The sequence below is a fragment of the Schistocerca nitens genome, chromosome 2 (genome assembly GCF_023898315.1).
Source record: "Schistocerca nitens isolate TAMUIC-IGC-003100 chromosome 2, iqSchNite1.1, whole genome shotgun sequence".
NCBI lineage: Eukaryota > Metazoa > Arthropoda > Insecta > Orthoptera > Acrididae > Schistocerca > Schistocerca nitens.
In genome coordinates this window covers 1,067,889,588-1,067,902,933 of record NC_064615.1, presented here as the reverse complement: position 1 = coordinate 1,067,902,933, position 13,346 = coordinate 1,067,889,588, and the positions used below count along the sequence as shown (strand labels likewise).

The following is a 13,346-nucleotide window of genomic DNA, read 5'->3' as shown; positions in this document are numbered from 1 at the left end:
GTGGGGGCCAAGTACGGTGCAGTAAGTGATGTGTCGGCAGCGGGGCCAACACCTTGTAGATCGAAGTGGCTGAAAGTGCACGCTAAACTAACGCAGACGGGCGTGAAGTACTGGAACATGAGACTTATTAATGAATAAGAAGAAAAGTACGTAGCTGGAATAAGATACTTAACTTTATTCTCTTGTTGGAATACATCTCTTGAATAGTAGTAAGCTATAAGCACTGATACAAATGGCGCCTTGCTAGGTAGTAGCTATGGAATAGGCTGAAGGCTATTCTATCAGTCTCTCGGCAAATGAGAGGAAGACTTGGTAGGTCTGGTCGCAAGCTATGTCGTCCGTACAACTGGGGCGAGGTCATGTCCGTGTCTTGTGACCTGCCATGTGGTGGCGCTAGGTTTGCGATTACACAGTGGCGACACGCGGGTCCGACATGTACTACAGGACCGCGGCCGATTTAAGTTACCACCTAGCAAGTGTGGTGTCTAGCGGTGACACCACAGTAAGTGCTAAGGAACTGCTACCTCATCCAACCACTCCTAATTTCTATAACCACTGATTTTGTTGTCACTCTTCGGAAGACGAATTATTTCTTCCAAACAACGTCAATTATTGCTGGCAGTTTAACTTTTTCACAGGTGCGTCAGCGTTTTGCAGTGAAGGCCTAATATTGTAAATATTTCACCTGGAAGTGACGAGGACTGAACGCGTAAGCTATAATATAATCATGAGCTGCCATGAATGGCTTCAAAATTTGACACATCCAAGCAGTGAGTACAAAAAAGCTGTCGGTAAATGGTGCAATGTGCTAGTAACAGTTTAAAACCATCGCCATTTTCAACTGTCTTGGCACAAGAGCAGTGAAATATAATTGTTTCTATACACGTATTTTCATCATTTAATACTATCACATTGAATTTAATTTTTTTAAAATAGCGTTTCCAATCTCACGACATCCGAGCTGCTACTGTGTACGCTCTGGAGCGCCAATGTTTTCCTGTTTGGAATGGTCTGCTTTAGAGTAGGTATAGAGCATTTCCTGTGATTTAAGAAGTCAAAAGTAGTTAAGTTGTCGCAGAAATGGCACCCTAACAATAACTATGTCATTACATACCATAATTCTAAGTATCCGCGCAGATAGTGAACCCGCATTGATAGCTTGGCTAGCCAGTTTACCCAATTTCAGCAAATGGGAATCATCTGGGATGCTATCAAGTGCCAGATCCACAACCACAAACCATCACCATGTAATTTATGAGAACTGCATGATCTGTCCGTAGATATCTGGTACCACATATCAGTAGATATCTGGTACCACATACATACAGGAACCTACTACTGACTCATGCAATTCACGCCACACAAAACTGCTACTTACGTTCTGAAGGTAGAGCAACACACTGTTAAGCAGATGGTCATAATGTTTGGCTCGTCAGTGTATCTCTTATTTAAAAAAAATTATTTATAAACTAAAATTGGTATATTCATAAAATTAGTCATGATCATGAAATATTGTTAATTACCAATTTTGTGAGAACATTACTGATTCCCAGAGATGTAAAAGTTTATAGTGGAATACAAAGGGTGTTTCAAAATGGATATAGATGTTTTAACACTTTGTAGCATTTATTACATTCAGTTTATAACTATCAATAATACAGCAAATGAAGGAGCTCAAACAGTTTTTCTTACAAGTTTTCAACACAAGCACCATTCGTCACACTACTTCAATCCTTTTGGGTAGATCCTTTACAAATCCAAAGGTAAAAATCACGTGGCATCCAATCGGGTGAACATGAAAGCAAAACAAGCTCTGTCATGCGGCCCCTAGCAGTCAATCCAGTGGTCAGATGTAACGTTGTCTAACCAGTCACGTACTGAGTTATGCCCTCAAGGTTGCACATAATCTTACTGCCAAATAAAGTTCTGTGGTTCAGCTTCTCAGCTGAGGAAAGAGCCATAGTTCTAGAGCATCGAGACAACACCAGTTACTGTGCAGAACTTAATACAAAATGCATATTGCACTGTAACAACAGACTCAGTCCTTGCAAACTGTAAAACACAAAAAGCTTTATGTTTACTAGTCGCCATATTTGCGACTAGTGCATTCTAACAGTACACAGGACACAGTACATGCGCATATCAAAACTATTTAAATTGCTCTATCATTTCATGTATTATGTATAATAGTAAGTTGAATGTAATAAATGCTACAATGGCTTAAAACCCCGATATTCATTTTGGAACACTTGGTATAATTATTTTATATCATTAGCATGAACATTAATCTTCTGTATATCTTAAAGAAATGAGACAATGTATTGTGAGAACAAGGATAATATGGTATGATGCACTATACAGTTGGGAGGGAGGGAGAAGACAGTGTTTTAGTGTATTAATAATAATATTAGAAAATGATCTGAATGATTGTATGGTCTTTCAACCTTTTTTTCATGAGGTTGGGAGGGGGGGGGGGGAGGTTAACTTTTTTCTAAAGTAAGTTTGAACCTTCCATACGATAATATTCTGCGCCTCCCACATAAAGAATAAACTCTTCAGGTTCATGATATATCCAAAACAGCCATAATTATTTAGTCTCGCATAGTTTTCACCAACCCCATAACCAGTAGTTGCTCTCTGCCGCTTATATTCCCATGATAAAAACTATGTCCTCAACAAGAACTGATAATGCAATACAAATTTCATTTATCAAAAGATGAAATGTATTCATTAAATTTAATTTCTACACATGTTGACAGACAATACAGACAATACACTTTACATCACCTTATATACAAAAACACAAAAATAAACTCTCATCCTCCATATCTTACAAAACTTGAATCCAAATTTCGATTCCCAACACTAGCCACACACAACTACAATGCTGGAAACAGATAAATAATTTATGAAAAAAGTTGCATGATCGAACATTATGAACTTTTGCTGTTTAATTGCAGACAGTACTTATGAGAAGCAATAATCTCAGTAATTGTAGTGTACCTAGTGGAAATCATTCATAAACAGGTCTAAACTATAGAGATGTTATGAATGTGTGATAAATATATGTACATAAATAATGTATCACTAACAAATAATTTAATGTTTTCAATCAGACTACACTGTAGCAAGAAAATTGCACAATTAATATTTAGACTGTTTTTGTTTGAGGACAGCCTGGACACATTTGGCCATAGTTGGTGATGCTCTGCTTATGGTATCAGTCATGAAGAAATCTTCAAGTTCTTTCTGCTTCACATCAAGAGGTAAGCTATCTAGCTGGGTCTTCACATTCTGAAAACAAAATACAAAGAATTTACATAAATTAGACTAAACTAACATAAATGTTATTTGAGAAACACGAAGCGTATCTTCATCAGATGCTGAAATAGGGAACTACAGGAACAGAGTAAAGAAATACAAATTAAATACAGATACTGCATGTTTAGTGTAAGTCAAGTTTTCAAGCAGCTCCTTTGTCAAGGAAAATGTAAAAAGGTAAAAGAAAGAAATATCTGAACTGGGTCAAAAGAAGAGTGATTCTAGACTTGAGTAGGGAGGACAGAGCACATGAAAGAGATCTAGTAAAATGATATACCTTATTTACCCAAGTATAAGGCAACAGTGAATATAAGATGACCCTCCCCTTTTCTTCGGAGGTTCCTTGAGAAAATTTTATTTTTGATGTCCTCTGACTAATAAACATGACAAACTTTTTTAATTGGTATGAAGTATCTGCCTGGATGCATGAGTATTTTGTAAACAGTTCCCTTTTGAGATCTCTCTCAAACTGTTTTTGCAGCATGCCATTTTACAAAGCTGAAAAACTTTTCTTCTCAATTTGAGTTTCCCATTTTTTTGAAGGCTGCACTATCTGATCTCAAAATTTAAGTCTCCATAGTAATCCCATACTAGTGGCACCATTGTACGGAGTGTTCCTCAACTTAAATTTCCATCTGCAAACTCAGCACAATAATAATTTCAAAAACTTTCTCTTTATCATGCACTGAAAAAAAAAAAAAAAAAATGTCACTTCAAATACAATGCATCTGTTTGAAAACTGGTGAAATTCTTTCAACACTTGCCTACAAAATACATTTTGAGTATTACCAAAGTAAACTGCAGACACATCTTATTGGCTTGTACTAAACAACCAAGCTGCCCTTCTTGTGGCATCATCAATCAGGTCAGAAGACCTGATACCTGGCTGCCAGGAGCGGCAGGTCTTGTCACTCCCCTCCTCGTATTCCTCCTAGTGCTTGACAAATCTGGTGCCACTGATCCGCTCCAACCCCTCCAAATTAAATCTGCTCATACCCTCAACTGCCAAAGTAAATGTAAGACTATTCTTATCTTAATCTATCAGACAACATAAGAATGTTGACATAAGCAACATCAGTTTAATCCTGCAAATTTAAGGTGACTGTGTATTTTTCAAATGATGAATTTGGGACAAAACCTCATCTGATAATCAAGTAAATAGGGTAACTGGGAACTAGATAATCCTCCTCTTCTATCACAAATAATGATAGTATCAAAAACTATTCGTTGTTTTAATTTCTGTTTGCAAAATGCAAAATTACATTTTTAAGAAATCACAACATACTTATTACATATTAATAATTAAAAAAATCAAGCTTCAAAATACACATCTTTTCTTCACAAAGAATGTACGAAAGAAAAACTAAGGACTTTGTGCATTGAATGCACAAGTGAAAGTTTACTGGAATGCTTTTAGGAATGTCACACAACATGTACCGTGTACTTGTCAGTCGCTAAAAGCATAGATGCTATAATGCATGCTACACTAGCATCATTCAACTTTTGTTTCTCTCTAAATCATCCTTGGACGCTATGATAGCCTAGTAAAGATGAAAGTAATCACAAAAATAAAGGCCACTTATATAAGCGTGCATTGGTTTGATGAAACCAAATGGTTGCCAAGGGCTATGCTCTCAATGAGCTCCCGGAAAAACTGTGTTTCCCTTCACAGGAGCAAATTCTGCTGCCACTACCTAGCACATTGAGTCTTTACTGTTCAGAGAGACTAAAGACTGGAGGCATATCCCGAGAGTTGCCATCCAGTTCTATGTAAGCCAGTCCAACCCTGTCCACATCACATTTTTCATTTTTGGGAATTACAATGAATTACAGCAACAAGTGTCACACATTCAGTTATCAGTTTACAAGGGAATTTCAGATCCAATTACTGAACCATTTAAATATCCATTACCGTAGCTGTGTATTTCATCTTAACACTCACTAGTACTCTGGATCTGGGTTCCATTTCTCCTGTTGAAAACACGCCATACACTGATGAGCCAAACATTATGACCACCTGCTTAATAGTGTGTTGTTCCACCTTTGGAACACAATTCAGCAGCGATTCTGCATGGCATCGACAATTATGGAGGTGAGTAGCACCACACTTCTATGCGAAGGTCATCAAATTCCAGTAAATTATGGGCCAGCAATTGTGGAAGTGGAGCTTGCATCCAGTAGTGTCCCAGATGTGTTCCCTCATGTGCAGATCAGCCGAAATGGATGGCTAAAGTATCAATGTGAGTTCACTATCATGCTGCTGCCTAAAACCACTACAGCACAATTCTGGTCTCGTGACATGGACATTTATCTTGCTAAAAGATGTCACCATCGCCAGGGCAGACATCGAGCATGAAGACATACAAGAGATCCACAATAACATTCAAGTAGTCACTAGCTTCCTTTGTGCCTTTGTTACCACAGGTCTCAATGGAAGCCTAGGCGAATGAACCCCATAGCAAAGTACTGACCCAACCGGCCTGAGATGCTGCCGTGGTGCACTACTGGAGCAGCTGTTCATCTGGATGACAGCATATCCTAACATGACCACTGATGTGGTTTAACAAGAAATGTGTCATCCAACCAAATGACATGTTACCCTTGCTCCACGATCCAGTCTTGATCATCTCATGTCCAATGCAAAGTTCAGCAATGTGCACTGAATGGTGGGCTACAAAACATTGGTGCCTGCATCAGCACTGTACTCTGTCATCAAATTTGCCACAGATTGCTATCTATCCTGCTTTACAGAGTGGGTAAGCTACTGACCTCCGCATTCTGTGACAGGTTTGGATGTCCGACACCTAGTTTCACTCTCCTTCACTCCCTTTCCACAGACGATCACAAAAGTAGCATGCAAACAGCTGACCACCCTTGTTATTTCTGAGATGCTCATTTCCAGGCATTGGATCATAAAATCAGCTCTTTGTCAATGTCACTTATGTCACTGGGTTTCTCCTGCATGTGGCCTGCATTTTCGCTATAATGATTCCTCATCTGTCTCTGCTCTGCTAATATACTTTCCTTGTTCTGTCACATGCTCACAATGCAACCAAGTGGCATTCTATCTCATGGTGAGCAGTTCCCATAATGTTCTGGCTGATCTGCATATAATGCTGGTGGGCTTTACCTTGTCCAATCCACAAAACTTTCTGTAACATTGTCTGTGCAGGATAGAGCTAATTCCCTCAACCTCCTGCACCTTTTATGAGAGTGGCAAGAAAAAATGCACAGGCATATAGGTTTGGGGACAAAATTAAACTTGATGCCATTCAACACTGGCTGTTGACAGTCTTCTCTTTATAGAAATAGTAACTTAACTGCTCTACGAATGTAGAACTTAGCTGCATCAATAAGTCATTTTACATGAATAAACCTCGTCTTCAAGGTGCTTACGAGTTTATGATCAGAATGCATATCATCTCTCTGAATTTTCTAAAGAAATATTTGCAAGATATGTGGAAAAAAGAGTACCGGGAAATAAACTGCATACTGTTGTAGCATGTACATTTGAGACTCGAGAAAGTATACTTATTGTGAATGCCCCATAGATAATACAAGCTAAAATAATCAACATAACAACAACAACACCAACAACAATAACAACATACTACTACTACTACTACTACTACTACTACTTTCCTTGGACATGAAGTAGTGGGAAATTTAAGAAGGTAATCTGGGACACAAAATCAAATTGTGAAAGTGCATCCTTCTGGTGGATGTAGGACAACAGCTGACAATATAAGTAATGGAAATTGAATACCACATTTTCAATGTATCTGTTATTCAGACAGCTAGTTCCAATACTCATTTGCATCATCTTCAGGCCCCTTTATCAAAAACCAACTTATATAATTACAATGCTTGTGTCGAGCAACTTAATTAATGAAAAAAGTAAGATACCACAACTCTTTTAATATCATTACACGAACAAAACACAACCAAAGTACCTTCTAAGTGTACACATCATGGAAAAGCTTTGTAGATATATAATCCCCCCAACCGATTTTTGGCCTATCATTCTACATACACTGTTTGTCATGGATTATCACAATGTATTATACTATGCGTTCCAATATTTACAAAGGTAATTCCTCAGAAATACTGATTAACTAAATGCTATGACTTTCTTTTTTTGGGGAGAGGGTTCTAGTTATGCATTAGCTTCTCTCTTCATCCAGAATACGCTCATACAATTCCTAAGTTGATGGATTGCAGTAATGTTCTAGTTGCACCAATTTCTCAACTATACCAAAGTATTCTTCTATGTGGAACTTCCAAAATTCTTTTCATTTTATGGTCCTCTACACCTTTCTTGGAGAATATGCTGTTTTACCAATGACTGATCATTTTGTTGTCTGCTATACATGGTAAGAGTTTAATGGGGTATCAGATAGTGTTCCATACTTGCTCCCCACTTTGATGCGACATTAGCTATGGGCAGCCAGATATAATGGTACACACTGTCCTAGTACTGCTGCAGGTACACTGACTATGACAGTGTTCAACTAATTTACATAGGATGATTTTTATTAAATGAGTATTAAATACCGAAGTCCTTCAGATCAAGCTGTTACTTTCGTTCCTTGGAGGTCGTCTATCCTAAACATTGTATTTACATATGTTGTTATGCTTGTACACTTTGCTTGCAGCTGAACAGCAGTATGTGGGTTCCTTGCTGCCATTTCATTCTGTACACCACTTCTACAACCTTCTACATATCATGCTTTTTGTATATCACTGTATATCAGTTGTATCATGTTTAATATTTAGCCCTTTTCAAAATTTACAATTGTTTGAGACTATCCATGTACTCGTGTGCACACTCCCAGTGTACTTTGGTTGTATTTTGTTCCTTTGATGATGTTAAGGCAGTTGTGGTATCTTATTTTTTACATTCATTAAGTTATTAGACACAGGCATTGTAACTATGCAAGTTCTTTTTGGATAAACAGTATCTGAAGATTATGCAAATGTAGTACTGAAACTAGTTGTCTGAATCATAAGTATTTTGAACATACAGCTGTGTATTCCATTTCCTTTCCTTTTTATAAAATCAGAGGGTTGAAATAGCAGAATCCACGGTCAGAAATGGAACTTAACGATATTGATATACCTAATGATATGGTTGTGACAAATACAGCTATATCCTCTTCCCAAAAAAATCTACACGCAGAAGTCTGATCTGTAACTAAATACAATTTCTGATCTGTGTCTACTCAATGTGACACACACACACACACACACACACACACACACACACACACACACACACACACACAGAGAGAGAGAGAGAGAGAGAGAGAGAGAGACCATACCTTTGCAAGTTCTGTAGCTTGAACAAAGAAGTTTGCTTCTTCCACGTTGCCATACCGAACCAGATTTGGTGAAACCTCCTCCAGTCGATGCCTGATTTCATTCAGATTATCATATGGTAGAGTTTTGCCAATTATCTGGAAAGTACACAAAATCCATTTACATTATAGCTGTCAAAATCCATTACTTATGTCCAAAAAGCCACACAGGTATCGCCATTATTTCTTCATATATGAACAAACAAATAACTTAAGTCTACTCAGTCAGAACCAGCACTGTCTTAGTTTGACTACTTATCTTCAGAGCAAATCTTAGAACAACATTATGTCAAACACTGCATACAATGCGAAATGAAAAATCCTGGTGGAATATATATAATTTAAGGAGCAAAGATAACAACTCACTGAACAGTACAGGCACTGATTTGCCGAAAGGCCCATAAACAATACAGAGAACTTTGCTAACTTTCAGGTGAATCCTTTTTCTGAGCTGTAGAGTTAGAAAGTAAAATGAGATAAACAGAATTACTCAGATAGTAATGGAAGTTTGAAGTTTAATTGTCATGGAAAGTGAAGCTGGATAGCAGGGAAAGGAAGAGAGGGGAAAATTGAAGGTGAACATGGACTATGCGGACAGAGTGAAAGGCAAAGCCACATGGAAGAATTTTGCTCAGAGCATAATTTAATCAATGACGAGACTTGGTTTAAGAAACACATAACAATTATATTGACAAAAGCGGAAAATAAAAATGCAGCAAGTTAGTGTGTGTGTGTGTGTGTGTGTGTGTGTGTGTGTGTGTGTGTGTGTGTGTGTGTTTGGTTCCGATGGGTGCCCAATGGCGAGACCATCATCGTCCTTACACTTACACGGACAAAAGAATGTGGAGATGAACTAAAAGTGTTTTACATGCATGCACTTGAAATTACCAAACGGTCACTGTGCATCACATGCACTCTCATGCGCACTAAAACCAATTAGGAGGGGAGAGAGTTAATCAAGAAATTAAAACAGAGAGAAAGTGAAAGACAGAATAACTAAAAGAAAAGCAAAGGTAAATTTCACTGGCTGACCCCTTCCAAAAATCTATGATATGTGGGCCACCCTTTTACACATTAAGAACATCTCCCTAAAATCTTGTTAAAAATGTTGGACAATTCACAAAACTTTAAAACTCTAACCACATTCATTTGATCATCACATAAAATATACGGCAGATCCGCCGCAGTCCGCTGGTCAGCAAATAAAATGCAGTATAATAAAAAGTGGCGCACCGTGATCTGCACGCCACAAGCACCACACATTGGAGGGTCCTCTTGCCGGAGTAAGAATCCATGTGACATAGGGCTGTGACCTATGGTAAGACGAGTAAGAAGGACCTCATCCTGCCGACGTGACTTGAAGGAGGTACTCCACAGGCGAGTTGTGGGCTTGTTGATACAGAGCTTGTTATCGGTCACTGCCAGCCACTCGTCTTCCCACTGACACAGGACTCTGTACCTCAACAGCAAGATGATAGCATGCAGGGAGATAGCACACCGAATTACCAGAGGATCACAACATGCCTCCTTGACTGCTCGATCCAACCTTTCATTCCCCGCAGTTCCAATGTGCCCAGGTACCCAGCAGAAAGACACCTCCTTCCCCAGTCATTGTGGTTGTAGGGGGGCATCCTGAATATTCTGTGTTACTGTATCTGCTGGGTACAAAAGTTGGAGAGAGTAAAGGGTGCTCAGGAAGTCTGAGCAGACAAGAAATCTAACACTAGGAGAACGTCTCATCTGTTCCAGTGCTCGGAAGATCGCATATCATTCTGCATTAAAGACGGTAAATTCTGGAGGCAGTCTGACCTTGAGGACATGATCCGGGAAAACGACAGAGTAACCAACAGAGTCCCCTTGCTTAAACCCAACTGTAAAAACAGCTACTTGGTCACGGTACTCAGATATAATATTAGAGAATATCACATTAAAAACTGAAGCAGGAGTGCTATCTCTGCTGTACCACACCAAATCTAAAATCACTCTCGGTCTCTCCAGTAACCAGCAGGCATTTAAAACCCTGGATTTAGGGTCATATGGGTTCCACACTGAGTGACTCCAGCACACGCTGCATGCGGATCCCAAATAGCATCATGGCTCGTGGACCGCTGGAAAATCAGCACAGATGCTAGGTGTAGGACTGGTCCAATAAGCATCCGTGGCCAGCCGAATACCCTCATGATGGACAGTATCAATGATACACGAGTAAGAGGGCGTCGCTGATCTATACACTGTGCAACGTTAGTCCAGCCCTGAACGCACAAAAGACCGATACAACTGAAGGAGACGCACCATGTCCACTCCCCAAGACCTGTGGCTAACGCACTTTATAATGTTCAGTGCCTTCAGGTTTCTGGCTTTCAGGTCTCGCAGATGTGATAACTACGACAATGGGGAGTCAAAAATGAGGCCCAGAAACCACACTGTATCTCTAAAATGTAGGATGGTATTCCCCATATTCAAGGCAGGCAAATTAAAAAGATGATGAGAAAGATTAAAATGCGCGCGCGCACGCACGCACACACGCACACACGCACACACGCACACACGCACACACACACACACACACACACACACACACACACACACTCACTCACACGCTCACACACTCTTATCTGCAGGAAACTGCTTACCATAGATGTGGTACTGTTGATGGCTATGGCAAAGGGGGGTAACACTTAAAACACTGCCCTGAGAAACACCGTTCTCCTGCTCAAATCGATCAGCCAGCATGTCACCAACTCGGGTCCTAAAAAACGCTGAGACAAGAAAGACCGTATGAAGATTTCGAGGTGGCCATGAAAGCTCCACTGACACAGTTGTGCGAGAATAGTGTCTCCATGTAGTATCGTATGCCATACTTATATCGAATAATATGCTGATACAGTGACGCTTATGGAGGAAAGCCTGCTGAACAGCCACCTCTAGGAGGATTAGATTGTTGAAACTGGACCGAAATCTTCAGAATCCACGTGAGAGCGGCTAAGGAGTTGCCTGGTCTCTAACAGCCAGACCAGACGATGGTTACCAGTTCGCTCCAGGCTGTACCCTACACAGCTCATTAAAGCGATACTCCGATAACAACTGGGACATGTGCAGTCCTTTCCTGGTTTGATGAGAAGGATCAGAATTGCCTCCCTTCACAAGCTGGGGAAGTTGCCTGTCTGCCATATTAGATTAAAACATTCGAGGAGGATTTCCTTTGATGCCACTGGTAAATGTTGAAGCATGCAGTACTGGATTTGTCATGACTGGGTGCAGTGTCACGAATCTCAGTCAGTGTAAATTCAAACTCCCACATGTAGAAAGGGGAGTTGTAGGCCTCAGAACTGTTGGACCTGAAGTCCAATTTTTCCCTCTCTACAGTCGCATGAAAGCAACAAAATGCCGGATCCTGGCATGCATTGGCAGCATTTTGTGCAAAATGTTCGACCAGCATCTGAACAATGTCTCTTGGTATTGATTGGAGGCCCCATGGTTCAGCACTGCTGCTATCAGTAAATGGCTACATTTACCAGAAATCCTCCAGATGGCTTCCCATACTTTTATAGAAAAGTGGAATGATTGATCCAAGTCCAGGAATGCTTGCCATGAACTTTTCTTACTATCCCTAATGACACATACAGCCTTGGCTCTCGCGACTCTGAAGGCCCTAAGGTTGTCTGCTGTGGGTCAGCATTTAAAATGTCAAAGAGTCGCACACCTTTCCCAGATCGCGGAATGGCACTCATCTGACACCAAAGTACTGGTTGCCTCCTAAGATGACCTGAGGGCTGTGGGGTGGAAAAGTCAGCACACCACTCATGTGATGTGGTCAACCCATCCTTGGACACTGTCACAGTGTTTGAACACAGCCAGCTGGCTGAAAAGTGTCCAGTTAGCCCTGCTGACTACCCTTTTGGAGGCTTAACTTCAGGTGGTGAGCCATTTAGTAGGAGAAAGCAGATTGGGAAATGGTCACTGGAATGAAGGTCATCAATGACCTCTGACCTCCCCCTGAACAGAGTCGGCGAGGGCAGGAGAACAGAAAGAGAAGTTGATAGCTGAGAATGACCAAGTAGCAGTAGGGAAATGTATGTGAGTACCTGTGTTGAGGATGCACAGCTCGTCAGATGTCATGAGGCTCTCCAAAATCCGACCACGAGGGCAAGTACTGGTCGAGCCCCACAGGACATAATGGGCAATAAAGGCTCCCAGGAGAAGGAACGGACGTGAGAGTTGTGCAATAAGATCTGTGAGAGCCTCAGAGTCTAGTGCATCTTGCGGTAAATACAGTGAGCAAAGAGTGATCCTTCAAAACACATGAATTTGAACTGCAACTGTTTGCAGAACAGAGGAGTGGTGCGTATTAGTAACAAACACTGCGACACCTCCCTTAACCCTTTCTCCCAATAAGCCATCCATGCGATACAGCATATATCCCTGTACCACAGGGACATCTGTATCTTTAAAATGCAATCTTGTAAACAAAAGCACAAGGGATGTGCCTGTGCTAGGAGTTACAGTTCCTCCACACGAGTCCTGAACCCATTCATGTTACACTGTAGTATGGGAGCCGCCATCGGTGTGGTTTTAATTTACCCCTATCTTTGCACCAGGGAGGTGAAGCACTTGAAGAGCGAGGGGGGGGGGGGGGGGGAGGTTGGAGGGGCTGTCTGGCTCCAAGGC

At 40.5% G+C, this 13,346-nt stretch overlaps 1 protein-coding gene across 1 annotated transcript in view; it reads right to left on the bottom strand.

Annotated features, from left to right (window-relative positions):
• Positions 1–2,700: 2,700 nt before the first annotated feature.
• LOC126237452 (NADH-ubiquinone oxidoreductase 75 kDa subunit, mitochondrial) overlaps positions 2,701–13,346 on the bottom strand; it is a 113,292-nt gene continuing 102,646 nt past the window's right edge. The window contains exons 13-14 of the mRNA XM_049947585.1: positions 8,643–8,777; positions 2,701–3,294 (exon numbers count right to left, since the gene is read on the bottom strand). Coding sequence (XP_049803542.1) covers positions 3,145–3,294; positions 8,643–8,777 — 285 coding nt within the window. The 3' untranslated portion in view covers positions 2,701–3,144. The remainder of the gene's footprint in view (positions 3,295–8,642; positions 8,778–13,346) is intronic.